Below are 16,070 nucleotides of genomic sequence, written 5' to 3'. Positions count from 1 at the left end.
CTGTTCAGTGCGTAGTGCAAACTGTCACTGAAAATCATAATCTTTCCCTCTTGGGGTGTAGTTTCTCTTTGGACTGCATTTGACAGCTGCAGAGCAATTGCTTGAGTGGTTTCCCTGGTGAAGAAGTCACCTTTCAGGAGATAGTGCTCAGGTTGTGCAAGAAGCCTTCTTCATGTGGGAAGGCCAATTTAGAGCTGATCTGCACAGCAGAGCAAGTTACACATCAGTGAACATGTGCAAAGTGCATGCTTGGCAGCACAGAAGCAAAGACTACAATGTGAATGAAAGCAAGTCTGCAAAGTAAAATGGGAGAGCCTGCTTTGCCTTTGTTCCCTTTCTTGCTGTATCTCACAGCCCTCCCATTCTCAATTTTTTGATTTGTTATGACCAATGTCTCTCCCACTTTTTGGACTTTTTTGGACTCCTGTTCTCAGGGAGCATCTGAGTCCTTCAGAAGCAAGGAAGTAAAAAGCAGCTGCAATAACTGGCCGTGTGTGTTATGAAACAGCAAATTACCTCTCATGGCTGCTTATTTGCAGATGGTATTATTCCCCTACCCTGGCCTGTAGGAACTGAACTGCCTATTCACTGGTAAGCCTGAGTTTTTGCCCATAGCAAAAGTCCCAGATACAACACTGGTGCTAGGAGGCATCTTTAACTCCAGGGCTGAGCTCTGGTGCAGTCTAGCATGCTGTGCCTACCATGCTCTGATGTGTACTCCCCCAGTCAATTAGCCACTTCCTGCCTCAGCCCTCTCTGCCTGTGCTGCTGTCTGGCTCTCCAGCCAGCTTCTCTCCTATTGATTGCAGCAAGGGTTGTGTCTGCATGGGAATTAGTGACTTGGTACAATCATGCTGTTGAATGTCAAAGTGCTTAACAGCTGCAAGCCTCTCATCCCAGGGCACACAGTGAAAATTGGGAACAAGCAGTGCCTCTTCTGTCACTCCACCCAAATAAGGTGTCTGTGCATAGCAGATGACATACAGGAGAAGGGCTGCCTGGTGTTTGCAGGCTGCTCACTACCTGCACTAAATGTACGCCAGATGATGAGTCCATAGTGATTCTCATCTCTCCTTTGCGTGGACTCTACCTCGTGTTACGATCCTGAGGAGAGGGAGTTAAGAAAAAAGAATCTTGGAATGATCCTCTGAAAGTTCTGGTGATGCTACTCTGATTTTCAGAACTGATCACAAGTAGCCTGACGTGGCTGTCCGTTCACATTGAGCATTGGATACTCTGTATTCCCTACAGAATATTCTACATGCTTGTAGAATGACATCACTGATGTTCATGACAGTGCCATCAGTGACATCCAAATCAATCCCCATCTGTTTTGATTTTACAGTTCCCCCTTACTTTGTAGAACAGGCACGGTAGCATAAAACCCCTGTGGAGTCCATAGCAGTTCATCTAGATTCTGTGCAACACTTATACACTCAAAACTTTTAGACAGCTCAGATATCTTCATCTACGCTTTAGAAAATGAGCTTTTGAGTGCAAGGCATGAAATTGTTGACCTATGGTGCTTTTGATGTCCAGTGGGTTCCATTACAAATGCTTTTGTCATCTGAATTTTCTTCTGTGTTGTGTATTTATCATCAAGAGAGTGTGTTCGCTAACAATTTGCTTCTATATTTACATATTCATATTCTCAATTCACATTTGGAAGTTTCTTTTGTCACAACTATAGAGACCAAAAATTGCATTTTTCCGCAAGAGAAAGCTTAGGCATTGCACAGTTTGCAAACAAGTACATTTGATGATGGATAAATGTCATCTCAGCATCTTTGAAGTACAGCCAGCAGGTACCTCTGAAATAGTCAATCTTGATAATGCTTGGAAAATAGCAATATCCATAAACTACTGCTTTTCCACTAGTATGCTAAAATGTATGTGCAGTCAGCTGTCTGCTGTCTAGGACATTTGAAGCAAATGGAAACATGGGCACTGTGGGGTTTCGAAGGTGAGGTGTCACTGTTCCCTGGTGGTTCCTCCTTGGGGACTTGCCCAAGCCCAGCTAGATTCGGTGGTTGGGGCTTGGTGCTCAGTTGAGGGCAGATGGAGGTGTTTCCTACTGGGTGCCTCTGTCCTCAGTGCTCCAGGAAACAGGGAGGTGCTACAGGGAGGTACTCCTGGGATAGCAAGCCCTGCTGGGCACCACTGCCTCCCAGTGACCACGAGCTCTGTGGCACTCTGAATCTGCAGGCTGGCTGTGGCACCTGTATGGACAGGGGAGCTGGCTCTGTGTGTGCCATGTTCAGGTTTACACAAGGAGCGGGTGCCCAGCTGTGGGTGCCTGGAGGATGGCTGGGTACTGGGTCAAGCAACGAGCCAGAGAGCAAGGAAGTCTCTGGGCCAATGCCAGTCTGCAGCCCAGTGATTTTCTTGGCTGAGAGCTGGGGTTGGAGACTGCTTGGTGGTGGAGTGCCTCGGCCCAGGGTATGCAGTGCTGGTGTCTGACCATCTCTCTCTCTCTTACAGGAATCCCAGTGCCGGCCACTGCTCTGGACTCTGTAGAGTGTGGAGAGTTGTCAGAGCATGGAGATGACCAGGAAGCCAGACCCTTCCCTGATGCACAAAAGGGTCTGCTCGACACACTCACATGGCTCAGGAGTGATGAGTGGTAAGAAAGCCCCATGTTCAGGCTTCCTTCTTCTCAGTGTAAAGGAAAAGTTAGAAATGTTTGTTATTTGAGTCTCTGAGCCCAGAGAGCCCAGACGTCCACAGGGACGTAGTGAAACCACTCCAAAGCAGTCACAGTATAAAGATGAGAGAGCAGCCTTTTCTTTGCCTTGGTCCACAGCAGTGCTACAGCAACAGCCCACCCATGCTGTTTCCTAGTGTTGCCTTCTGCTCCATGTAGGTGCAAGCGTAATGTTCAGGGAAGAGAGGAAATTGTGGAACAAGATTATTTGCTAGCTGAAGTCAGAAGCAGAATGGAAGTGGTCATGAGTTCATAGACGTGGTGGCCTCAGTTCACTGGCCCAGGTGGGACTGAGTAAGGATTTATCTGTGTTTCCAGTGCTGGCAGCAGCAGCACCAGCAGCAGACCTTCTGCACATGAGTCCCAGTAGCTCATGATACCAACCAGAGAGCAGTGTATCCCAGGGACAGGATGATACACTGAGGGCACAAGAAACAGAAACACAGCATAGTCTCCCAGCTTCTAGGAGGCAGCAACACAGGGACCTTGTGTGCCATGGATTTCAGAAAGGCTCTCTTGTTTCGTGGCCACAAATTAACCGATTTACTCTGCAACCATCTCTTTGCCTTTTGGATTTATGTCTGCTTTTGTCCACCACAGCATTCTGTCACAACGAGTTCCATGATTTAATTAAGTGCTGTTTGAGAAGCACCTCCCTTTGTTTGACCTGACACCCTGGTAATGGCAGAGGGTGTAGCTTAGTCATTTGGTGGTGCGAAAAATCAGTGTTTTTTGGTGAAACTGCCTTTCAGGGAGGAAAAGACCAAGAGGCTCTTCAGTGTCAGACGCCTGGCTATCTGCCACTCAGAAGTCCTTCTTAGGAGACTTCATGGTGTTTCCTCGACAGTCACCAGAGAGGTAAGAACATTGTCTCTGTGTCCCACATGCGTCATCCATGGGGCCTAGAGTACATATGAGCTTGTCCATTTGTGTGTGTGCTCAGTGTCTGCCTTCACTCCGAGTTTTAGGCCTCATTTTTCTAACAGCTGTGTGACCTCTCCGTAAGACTTGTCTGTCCATACAGCTGTGTTCACTGGTAGGTAGAACATCTGTCTTTCTCCTCCTTGAGCTTGGTGTCTTTCTGAGGCAGTGCACAAAAGCAGAAACTGAGACATTAATCAAGTGATTTGCCAGGGCCCAAGTCTCTGCCTAAACTGTAATTAAACACTGCAGCTTTTGCTTCCCAGCTTCCTCCCACTTCATCCTTCTCCTCAGCTTCCTGGAGGATTGTCTGTAGGTGTTTTGTTTCCAGTGTTTCCTGATGATGTCTTCTCCTCTTTACCTTCTGTGTGCTTTTTGGTAATTTGCCCTTTCCATTGAGCTGTTGCGTCTGTGCACCAGTGGAATTTTGCAGTGCAGCCCATGGGTGAGGGGTTTGTGTGGCAGTGGCTCACAGCTTCACCCTCTCATCTCTCAGTCATCAAAGAGGTCTGAACTAAAACTCCTGAATAATATCTGTGGCTGTATTTACAATTTGGCCCTTGTCTGTGGCCTGAACCAGCTGCTTGTCCTCTTACTACATGATTGCCAAATATATTCCATTCTACCTTCCTTGCAGAAGACAGTAAGACTTAGCCCATGTCCATGAAAATCAGTTCTTCTATACAGTATTTCATGATGTTGAAGTCTTGAATACCCCTTCTGTTGAAGACTCCATTCTCTCTTTGAATCCTGAAACTTTTCTGTTTAGAGGTACAGGACTTAGATTCTGCTACTCTGAGATCAGGGTTAGCAGCAGCTGCCCTTTCTGCTTCACTTATCTGAGTTTTACATCATTTTCTGAGAAAATCTCCTCTCTTGTTCTACTAATTCATAACAGGCACAACCATGTCTGGCAGAAAGAACCACTGGTCTGTGCTTCAAGTTATCTTTCAAATGGAGCATATGACTGTGACATGCTTCTTCCTTACCTTTGTGGGGGAGAGTCTTTTGGCAGCAGGGATCACTCCGGCACAGCACTGAATACTGTAAAACCCCACCATCTTGTGATCTCCAAGATCCTTGCATGCCTTGAGTCCAGCAGCCTGGGTTCTCCTGAGGTGACAGAGCTGCAGATAGACTCTAGGTACTGCTGTGAATTAGTCTGTAGACTTGAGAGCTTGTGTTTCCTATTTCTTCATTGAGTGCTCAAACTTCATTACAAATTGTGCCTTTATAGTGTAAATGTAGATCTTGCCTTAATTTTCTGATTTGCTTTCAACAAAAGGGCCTAAAATCATAGCAGGGTATGCTATGGGCTAAGGAGCACACTTTGTCTTAGGTGAAATAATATTTTTCAGGCCTGCAGTCTCATTGACATTGTACTGTAGAAGTGGACCTGAGGCCACTGAAGAAGTCAGTATCAGAGTTTTATTGTGTTGGTGGTCTGCTCTTAGTGTGCTCTTATGTTGCACCTGGACACAGTGAGAAGTCTTGTTTTGTCCTGTGACACTTGTCTATGGGAACTGATTTTCTTTACAAGGTGATTCTTGCATCTCCCCTCATGACTTCCCCAGGTGAACACCCCCCACTGGAAGGTTTCTCTCCTTGCTCTCAAGACTCTTGGAGAGCTCTTCAGGACCATGAAGAAGCACATGGACCCTGAGTTGGATGAGGTTACTCAGGTCATGCTCCAGAGGATGGGGAACTGCAGCATGTCAGTTCAGAAAGTAGCCAGTCAGTGACTGGGGATCACTGTGGGGAACGTGACTCCTGCACAAGCCATTACTGCTGTCATGGTTAGTGAAATCCAGTATGTTGTTTTAGTGATCTGCTTCACCTTAACTTGTATGGGAGACAGAAGGGTAATGATGGGAGGGTAATTTCTCCTGCATCTGTTGGGAACTCAGTGGCACTAGACTGTGATGAGGTTGCCTCCCTTCCTCATGATCTACTCCTGCCCTGCTATAGCCTGCTTGTTCTCACAGCCCGTCAACACTGCCTAGATGTGGTGAATGATGGGGAAGTGAAAGTCTCTGTAAAGGGTGGTAATACTGCCTTGTGGCTTTGTGGGAAGAGGAACAATGGCAATTCCAGCAGTGAGCACCCTTTGATATTTCTTAATGTTGACCACAGAGACGCTGGGAAAAAACATGCATCATCATTATACCATTAACTTATGACATAAGGAGGCTCATTGCTGGATTGCTGGGTCATGGAGCATTTGGGGTAGAAACCGTGGGGTGTGGCACAGCATGCACATCAGGCGCAGCTCCTTCCGACTTCCAAGAGGAGTTTGTCTGTTGTGTCCTTAGATCTCTGCTTTCTAGTCAAATTTATGCTGCATCTTAGCCTTGAGGTGGTGAGTCACTTCATGGACACCTTCACAGGCCAAGTGCCATGGGTTAACTGAAGCAAATTCTAGAGTTAAAAAAAAAGAGCCAGCATGAATTGTCTTCCATTTCCCTCTTTCTCAGAGTTAATTTTTTTATAGATATTGAGTATCAACTAGTCCAGGGAGATTGAATTCCTCCTCTTCCTTGCAGGTAGTGCCTCTGCACAATGCCAGCATTGTGTTTATCTGAGGACAGAATCTTCCTCAGGTGTCCAACACTGCAGCGAGAACACATGCCTCCTTCTCCCAGCAATGACAGAGAGCACAATGGGGCTGAGACCTGTGCTTCTGGCCCTTGTTTTCCCTCTGCACGAGTGTTTGTTCTCTTGTTTCCATTTACCACAACATCCTGGTGCAGAAGTGTGCAGCCAAACAGCTACTGACCACGATGGAGCAAACTGAAGGCCAGAAGCTCCTGTCTGGCACATGTTACAGTGCTGAGGTGTTTGTTCGTACTGTGGTGAAACTTGCTGAGGATTGTCATCAGGACATAAGGTGATGATCTTCATTTCAGCTCCTAAAATATGAGAACTGTTGGACCATAAATGATAAAACCACAAAAGAGAGGAAAGTAAAGTCAATATTAAGAACATTACTTTGCAATGTGGGCAGTGTTGTCTGGGGAGATGACTATACTGGGTAACATGAGGTTGTCCAGTAAAAAGAACCATTGCTGAATTCCTGTGACCTGAGTAATTCTTTATTGAGAATAGCTGAGTTCAGAATAGTAAAATAATTTTGTTTGGTTATTTGTCAATGTTTCCTATTAGCATAACTGTACCAAAAGACCAACAAACCTCTTTAATTTGGTTAGCAATGTTAATTCCCATGGATAGATGCCAAGAACACATGGGCAACTAGCTGCTCATTTGCATACCTGTAATACAGGATAATAAATAGGAAGCATGAGTGAGGTGATCTGTCCTGGCTTCTCCACAGGTAAGAAGGGTAAATTACTGTGTAATGGCAGCAAGACACTGCAAGTAAGCCCTGACAGCACAGCAGGAGATATCTTTTGCTTGTCCCACTGGATTCTTTGTTCCCACAGAAGCGTACCCACAATGTAAGAGTGAAATTGTGTTTTCCTGTTGCCCTGGGTTCTCTTCTTGCCTCTTGTGTTCAGCTGACAGCATAGAGCAGTGATGACAAGTGGAGGTAAATCTCACTCTTTGCTGAATAGGTAATACTTTCTCATGAAGGTGTTGCACATAATGAGTTTAAAGTATCAGCTTATTCTGTTAACACTCTTCCTTTGTTTATTCACAAAGACAGTAATAGTCTGTATTCCATTCTCTCTTTCCTGTGTTAGAAGTTATGGACAGAAGATGCTGAGTGTATTCATGAGCCATCAAAAATTTGAGAAGTATTTGAAACAGTCTGTTCCCTCACATGACTTGGGAGATGTTATGGCAACAGTAAGGCAGTAAGTAAATGCTTGGCAGGAGAAATGTCTCCTTTATGCAAGTACTGAGATTGTTCTTGTGAGATTAAACCTACCTAATCTTTCTTTATCTCATTCTTCTTCTGCTGAATCATTTTGCTCCTGGGAATGAACTGTTGATCCGCAGCCTGTTTATGTGTGGGCAATGAAGGAACTGGTGTCACTAGAAATAAAGTCTTTGGAACAGAAGAAGGAAGTAGTAATGCCAAGAAAATTGCCTATTATGCAAAAGATGCACAAGGCAATCATAATTAGTGCATGAATTGTCTGTATTCTGGGGATATTGCCCTACTGCATGCACTGTGTAGCTGGAAGAAGCTTTGTGATTTCAGCCGCAGTGGAAAACCATCGCCTTCTGGTTTGCTTCCATCCTCATCCCTTTCCTGCTTGAGAAAGACTATTCTCACCCTTATTCGGGAGCCTCTGTTATCTTTGGAAAGAGGAGGAAGTTGGTTAGAGACAGATCTTCCTTCTCCTGCCAGCAGCTGTTTTTTTTCCCTTTTCCAGAAGATGGTGCCTGTTAACATGGCTGTCAAGGGGACCTGCTTCTAAGGAGTACTGTACAGCACAGTAAACTTCAGAAGTCTGCCTGTTAGCTAGGCAAATGGTCTGGGTCCTGGAGAAGTCAAAAGAGCCCTGCACTTCTCCAGATGCAGGTTCTGAGATCAAACAAAACTTGGATGTCCTCCAGTCCCAGTTCTGGCAAAATCAGAACTACCCTCAGTACTTGAGACCAGCCTATGAAAAGAGAGGCATCATGATTTCATACCTCTATACCAAAAATACTATTTTGCATTATTAAGATGGGATTTATTTAAAGATTTATAGTAGGTAAAGAGAAACAGCACATGATCTATCCTGTCCCCACCCAAACCTCTTCATAAATACGGAAATCCTTTTAAGCAGCATGGGGTTGTGCAACCACTACAGTGAGTACAGGAAAGGAGTGAAATTGTGCTAGCAAGCACTGAGTGGACAGAAAGGATTCCATTCATCTTTTACATTGCTGGGTGCTTGTTCCCACATCCCTTCTTGAAACAAAGACATTTTAATCCAGCTGTCATGTTTGTTTTCTTAACATATTTTCAGTGTTTTTGTCCTTAGGATTCAGGACTGCAACAAGAAAGTGAAGCAGCAGGTGCTGAAGGCACTGGCTTGGATGACATCCAAGCTCAGAGATGCCTTACATGCAGTGCTGGTGTCTCTGGTAGAAGCAGTGACTGAGAACGTGAACTCAAAGCACCCAGGGATTTATGCTGCAGCTGTGAAAGGACTGGAAGCCTTCATTGCTCAGCTAGGTAAGGCTGACCTGTGGCACAGCTTCTCTTCAACCGCAGCTTCTGCGCTTCAGAGTCAAGCGAACACTAAATCTGTTGATAGCTGTTGTTGTCTGTGGAAATATCCATCTGCTGCAAGAGGCTTAGGAAGTACTGCCTGTATTTTATCTGTCCCAGTCTGTTGTATCATGTGGAGGTGTGCAGCTGAATGCGTGCTGCTTATCACCTGAATCATGTCTGAGTTTTAATTCAAACGAGAGGAGATTACAGGCATTATTTTAATTTCCTGCCAGAAACACATAGGGAACTAGCACCTGCCATGACTGTTTTTGTCCCTTCTTCCTGGGAAACTATGTGTTTCATTTTTATTGAATTGGACTTCCAAATGTGCATGCTGCTAATTGTACATCCACTAAAACAAGATGAGAGGAATGTGCTTTTTCCTCATGGTCAAAAGGGTGGTGAAGGCTCTTTCTTCTTGCTGGGTTTTGTCCCATGCTATGGCAGGGGCAGCTCCCTCAGCAGAGTTGCCTGGCCCTTTCTGACTTCATATGAAAAGCTTTGACCTTGGTTTCTCATTTTGCAATTTTAGGTAGTCATTTAGCTCTGTAATGCCCAAATGCAATTATTGTTTTGAATTCAAATATTGAGACTTTGAATTTAATAAGAGTGTTATGAAATATAGATGAAGGCTGCAATGCTTGTTCCATAGTCAGCCTGGAGGTCTCCACGTATTTAGGCTTAGAAATGCCTTGGCTCCCTTCTTTGAGAAGGTAAGGAGAGAAAGGTAAGGAGATCATCATTGTCTCCTTTTCTGGATGCTTGAGCATGGAGTCACAGGTATGCCTCTTGATGTAAAATATGTACCTGCACTATGGAGAGGATGAGGTCCCGATCTGACCTGTGTCCTGAACCATATGGCCCACTGCAGTTTGTGCAGCAGGTCTTCTGCTGCCTAGCAGGTCCTACTGAAGTTCTTAGGGATCCTCAGGCTCATTTTGGCTGGAGGCACTTGCCCTGCACAGTGCATCTCCAGCCCATCCCTTATGGCTGTCCGAAAGCTATGTGTTAGCATGCTGTGGACTGGCAAATATAGTGGCAGGTTCCTTCATGAGTAATACTACAGAAGTCCATGTTGGTGTCTTTACATTTCATAAAAACAGGTTTTAACAGCTACTTTTTGATCAATGCATTTGGATTTACTCCCTTTTGATCTGGCGTAGGAACTGAGTATATGCGTGTGGGTGGTTCTTAAAAGCATATGGAGATACTGTCCTGAAGTTAGGTCCTTGCTTCCCCTTACCCACCACAGGTTTCAGTTTGCCGTAATTTGGAGGCAGTAACCTAAAAATAAGGGAGTCAGAAAAGCAGAAATAAAAGGATGGGCATAAAGCAGAATGGGATTATATTAAGGTTTGTGTTCTCTCACCTCAGTTTTATGGTTGATATGAATAATTCACAACAATGAGTACAAGGACAGACAACTGGGTGGCTCTCTAGGTAAAAAATGGGGGTGGTAGGGTTGGTTAAAGCCAGGGGACACGGTTGAAAACCAGATCCAAGTCTGTAACAAGCATGGTTCTCTGTGCCTCTTAGGTTATTCTTACCCACTTATTCTAGAAGCTGGATCCACCTGGACGATCCATCTGCAACCAGTTAAGGTCTACCACAGAAAAGCAAGCTCCTCATAAAGTGTTTGGGTTCTGTGGCAAGTTTGAAAATCACTTGTGTCATTTTTGCTGTAGATCCAAGGACCTGAATTCCTGTGGACTGTAGCTGGTGAGCTGGTTAACCAGAAGCTGTGGTTTGGTGAAGTCCTTATGCACCAGTTCCCAGGTAGGCTTTGATGTTTACCAGCATTTCCTCAAAGCCTGAGGAGCCTTTGGCTTGGTGCTGCTTACCTGCTGTGGTACAAAAGGAGCTGAACAATAAATCCTGGAGTACAACTTTGCTAGAATTCAGGGACAAAGGGATTTTTGGAAGTTGTCTGGGCCCAATTTAATTCTCAAATGAATTACTTTGCTGTTGATGGTAAGGGATTCTGGCCCATCAGAGCTTCTTCAGAACAGCTTCCTGGAGCGCTCTACATTATAGGTATTAGCTGATTCTGTCTATTTTCTACCTTTCTTCTTTGTCTTCTTTTTTTTTTTTTTAAAAAGGGAATTTATGATTTGCCAAGTTCATTTCTGTAGCATAAACTGGTCTAAATCCAGCTGTAAATGATGGCTTGTTCCACATGTTGTTCTGCATGGGGCAAGATTTCTATAGTCAATAACAACATAGCCAAGGTCTGCTGTAAATTCCCTTGCCACACAGATTTATATCAGCTGTGAAAATGCAGCACTGGGGGAATATACCAGGAAAATTTAGTGTTGAAGAGACAGGTCTTAAAGGGGAGTTAACAACTTTCTCCACATCCGCTGCTTTGAGAACTCAGTACATTTGCTGACCCTCTCCTGATCGTTAAGTGGGGAGAAGGGTATGAGAGCTGTACTGCTCTTTGCCCTTACCTGTTTTCTGTTGTGCCTGGGAGAAGGTTAGGGAAAAGTTACAGAACCCTGCTAACAGAGGATGTGCTAAGCAGATCCCTTCAGGGTTTTCTATGGAGCTTTCTGTCATTCCCCTCTCACCAGTTCTGAGAGATCACTGTAAATTTTCCGTGCCGGCAGATGTCAGAACAGGAGCAAGGCACATCTATGTCTCATCACACTGACTTTACTCAGAGACAGGTCCAAGCAAACAAGGTGGGATATATTTCTTGTGGTTCTGCTCAGTTTTTTTTTTTTTTTTTATATTTGCAAAAATTCAGACAGGCAACTCATAAATATTGCAAAATTCAACTCCTAGCACTTCAGTGGGGGAAGGCAGGCTCTACTGCAAAATGCAGGAATGAAACCTTCCCATATGCTTTAAAACTGTCTGCCTTTACAATTTAAAATCAAGTGGCAAATGACAAGCCCCTCCCGACCTCTAGAGGATTGTGCAACCCTCTTTAGTTTAGAGTAAGTGAACAAAGTGTCTTGCCCCATTGCTCCACTGGGTTTAATAGCTAAGAGCCCAGCCATTGCTCTGAGATTCTGTTTTGACAAGCCTCATATTCCAGGTTTTATGCGAGACTTCCTCATATGTCACCTTTAATGATCCATGCAAAAATGCAAGCTGGTTAGAAAAGTCTTGCTCACTCTATGTAAAAACAAACAAAAAACCCCTCCCCCCCCCCCCCCCCGAAAAAGACCCAAAACCAAAATAAACCCCATCCTTGAGGCCAAAATTCTTCCTACAGACTAAGTTGCTTTCAAATAACGCCTGATTCATTTATTTAGCTTAACCTTGACATTGGCTTGGATGTCCCAGTTGAAGGCCACACACATTCATTAGCTGTGACCTGAGACCCTAATTCCACTGGAGGGAACTACCTTGTAGATGGGGGCAAATCAGCAAATCAAGGCAGACTGCAAGTGGACCAAGACGTAGATCTTGGTGTACTCTGACGTTTGTCTTACCCTGTCCTCTGCCATGAAAGAAATGCCCTTCAGATGTCCAGTGCCTGTTGCCAGGCTGGGGAGTCAGGCCAGCAGTGCCAGTAGCTCCCAGAGGAACCAGCCCTCTGCAAGAGGGGAAGGGGAATTGCCCCGTAGGTGTTCGTGTAGCAAAGAGGAGACCACAGTGAAAATGAGAACATGGAGAAGCAAATTGTTCTACTCATATGGCAAATGCTGGACTGTTCATCCTGTGGCCCTCTGGTTTAGCTGATATGTAGTGCAGAGAATTAAAGTTGAGTGAGTAACAGTTGAACTGCTTACCACCTTGCTTCCAACAGCCATTAAAATCTGCTCTGTCTTTAGGTCTCTTGAGGCAGTTAAAGTAATGGCTGTGTAAATTTGTTACTGACTCAAGCTTTACTCTTCCAAAATGCACAGGGCATTTGAAACCCTTAAATTGAAAGGTGAATAGTGCCTATACACTTAAACCATACAAACAGTTCCCCCTCACCCACCCCAAACCCAAGCATTCCCCTGAAAATCTGTGTAGGTACAGATACTAATGATTCAGTGATATTTTGTGCTCCTTCGAGATACCCGGATCTCAGGGTGGGTTTTTTTTTCAAAGCAGCAGCTGTAAGATAGCTCTCTGGGGAGGAACAGCAAGTGTGAAACAGTGTCTGCCAATACTTCAAGAGTGTGAGGCAAAAAGTCAAGTGTCTGTTGAAAAAGGTGAATGAGAATTGCACAGTTACCAAAGCAGAAGCGTAATGAGGATAGCAGGATCAGTTCTTTACTGCATGCTTGCAAGAGGATCATTAGGGACTTCCTTTTTGTATCTCATACAAAAAGGAGCACTTGTTAGCATAGTACTACTTAAAACCAGTTTGGGATTTCTCTCTGTAGTGGTTCACGAAGAAGTAGGTTGCCTGCTTTACTGATGCCACTCCTGGTGACACTGTGAGAGGTATTGTAGCGCATCCCACACACATTCTGCCTCCAAGAGAAGCTTTGCTTGGTTTATCAAAGCAGGAAGACTGGAGGCTTGCAGACCAATCCAGGCAACAGTTCATAAATTAAAATAAGACCCAAATCAACAACAGGCAACACAGGAAAAACTCAAATACATGTGACAGTCAGGTATTGGGAAACCAGTTTGTGTTCCAGTCTTTCTGACAAACCAACCAGAGACTGTTAAGGGCCCTGAGAAGCAGATAGTGTTGGCAGTGAGCAGTAATTCTGTCTTTTATAAGAGTAACATGGAGTCTGTTCATAATTACCAACAGATAATGTAAAGATTTAGCAGCAGCTTATCCTTGAAGTGTGAATAAATATGCGGACTTTTGAGGCTTCTCACCCTTTTCCTTAGGGGAGGGCGAAGTTCACTTCTGCAAAGCTCTGGGACACAAAATCTTTTCACTGCTTACATGTGATTTCAATTTTGAGGGCCCTGGTGTGAAATGTTTAACACAGCTCCTTCTACCGCAGTCACTTTTGGATTTACACATGTGAAATGAGAGGTTTTCTTTTTGAATTTAAAATCCTTGCAAGAAAGCTTGAAGGAAAGAAGAAAAGGTCTGCAGAAATTGATTTCACAAAATGCAGTTCCCTCTTCCCTTTCTCCCCCAGCCCCTTCCCCTTTTTTTCCTGATAACCTCAGAAGACTGAACATAGATTAATGTTTCTCTTTCAGATAACACATTGCTGCTGCAGACCCTTGCCCAGTGAGTGTGTTACCTCAGCGACCATGCTCTGCTGGATGTCACAGGATATCTCTCAGGTATTGCCCACTTCAGCTAATCTCCACTTCTAAGTCTGAAAGTCTTCAGAGGGAATATTCAAGAAGGAATGCCTCTGAATAGACAGGGCAGTAACTGATAAAGACCAGAAGGTCCTGAGCTTGACCCTCCTGCAAAATACACTTAATAGGTGTATTTGGCAGGGCTCTGCCTGGCTGCTGCAGAGGCATGCAGTGTGTGAGGTGAAGATGGCGCTCGAGCTCCAGCACTGAGCACTCACTGGGGCATTTCAGGACCCACCTCCGGCAAAAAGCCGGGCTAAAAATACCCTGGCTGGCTCCGCTCTTTGAAGGGCAGTACAGTAAAGATCCTGGAGGTCTGTAAGAGGTGCCTTTTCTGGAGCAAAAGGTTATCCTTTAGAAAAAATACGTGGCAATTGGTACTGTGAAAATCTGACTGTTTTGTCATTGCAGGATTCTTTTTTTTTTTCCCATGAATCTTGTTTTCCCATTGGGGCAGAACCCTATAGAGCCTGGGGGTGATTGTGTAGGTGGAAACTCAACACCCGTATTATAGGCAAGGATTTTGTGTAAGACAGGATTTGGGGGCTGTGGGGCTGAAGTGGGGCCACTGAGGCAACCTGCCTGTGTTGCAGTAATGACATTGGACTCTGAACATTGCAGGATGTGCAAACAGTCTATTTTTATATCAGTGATGTCCAACATGCTGCAAATGCAGCTGATAATTGATTTATAATAGTAGCTTACAATGTCAATGATAGCCAAGGACTGGAAAAAAATAATATATACTACAGGAGACTATTCATAGCCTTGCTTTAATTAGGGTAAATCCACTGCTAATTACACCAGCATCTTTTAATCCAAGGTTTCATAAATTTTTCTTCTTCATTATGAATCTCAGACAAGTATTTTTAGCCACAGCAAATGTAAAAGAGCCTTTAAAGAAATTTTAATAAAGTGAATCCCCATAAACATAGAATTTAGTTTTACAGTTATTTTTATATCTTTTTCATATAAAGCATTTGAACATAAATTGGGGCTACGAGAGAGAGCAGATGTTATCTCAGGGATTTTAGTGGCAATTGACAGCTCTTTCTCTTTGGAAGTTCTGTGGTAAGTGCTGTGTTTAATAGCATTTAAACTCAAATGAACTTCAGTTTTACAATAGGTACCATAACCCTTTTCCTGCTTACCAGAATTGGTTTTAGGTACTTTCAGGAGCTGTTTAAATGTTGATGACTGATGCTAGATTAACAGGATAGAGAAAATGAAGGTCCTTCCATTATAGAATAGGAAATAGTTAATTCATAACATTTCCAGTGAATAGAAAATAAGAACTCTTTCTCCAGACCATTTCAGCTTTTGATCTCAGCAAAATCTGTGATGCAGGGAGCCTATTGTAGTAGCTTTTTGTTAGTATAGTTCAGCTCTGGAAATGAGCTAAGAGCAACATTCTCAGAGAGAATGAGAGGGAACACTTGGGTTTTGGTTACATTTCAGCCAATGTAAGATTTTTCTATCTCTATTCCCCTGTTTCAGGGAACATTGTGAAAATAAATGCCATAAAAATTGAGAGATGCTCAAATGCTATAGCAATGGAGCCTGGGGAATTATCTAAGACATCCTGAAGTTTCAAACAGCTGTTTGTTAGGAGCCACCAAGTATGAGGGAAAAAAAAGCTCAAATAAGACCATTCTGCCAAAGACCTGACTTAATCACTGATGTTTCCATTGTCAAGCAGCACACATGTTTTGTGGGCTGGAGTTTTAAGGGGTAGTTTAATATTGCCATTTCTTATGTGCCACTGAGCAAAGGGAACTGCAAGATTAGACCTTGGGCATTTCTCATCAAAGGTCACAAAAAAGTAATCATCCTTTTTATTAGGAATCTTTCAGTGACTTCTCTGCACTGCATTTCAAAAGCTCCAGCAGCTGGTTTAGACAACTTCTTAATAGAAATAAATAGTGATTTGACATTTTTGTCTTAGCAATGCAGAAATGGATAGTGAAATGATTTACAAAATACGTATGATTCACTTTGCTAAGTCTGTTGTGGAATCAATGACTCTTATTTGGGCAAATGGAGATCCTCAGA

General features: G+C 43.9%; 2 protein-coding genes across 7 annotated transcripts in view; both read left to right on the top strand.

Moving 5' to 3' along the window:
* The window catches only part of TOGARAM2 (TOG array regulator of axonemal microtubules 2), a 38,111-nt gene extending 32,678 nt beyond the window's left edge, over positions 1–5,433 (top strand). Inside the window, exons 3-5 of one of the 3 annotated variants that reach the window (XM_061475381.1) lie at positions 2,482–2,623; positions 3,457–3,562; positions 5,200–5,433. In XM_061475381.1, the coding sequence (XP_061331365.1) occupies positions 2,482–2,623; positions 3,457–3,562; positions 5,200–5,367 (416 nt within the window). In that variant the 3' untranslated portion in view covers positions 5,368–5,433. The remainder of the gene's footprint in view (positions 1–2,481; positions 2,624–3,456; positions 3,563–5,199) is intronic. The other 2 variants (XM_061475383.1, XM_061475382.1) reach the window with 2 other exon arrangements.
* CLIP4 (CAP-Gly domain containing linker protein family member 4) overlaps positions 1–16,070 on the top strand; it is a 97,975-nt gene that overhangs the window by 27,649 nt on the left and 54,256 nt on the right. For all 4 annotated transcript variants that reach the window (XM_061475378.1, XM_061475377.1, XM_061475374.1 and 1 more), the window contains exons 3-4: positions 8,670–8,756; positions 13,911–13,997. The gene's annotated coding sequence lies outside the window, so the exon portion shown is untranslated. The remainder of the gene's footprint in view (positions 1–8,669; positions 8,757–13,910; positions 13,998–16,070) is intronic.

The sequence above is a fragment of the Pezoporus flaviventris genome, unplaced genomic scaffold (genome assembly GCF_033815535.1).
Source record: "Pezoporus flaviventris isolate CSIRO_AGI_PZ_B2104156 unplaced genomic scaffold, CSIRO_AGI_Pfla_v1 ptg000083l, whole genome shotgun sequence".
Classification (NCBI taxonomy): Eukaryota; Metazoa; Chordata; class Aves; order Psittaciformes; family Psittacidae; genus Pezoporus; species Pezoporus flaviventris.
This window is presented reverse-complemented; position numbering and strand designations above follow the sequence as displayed.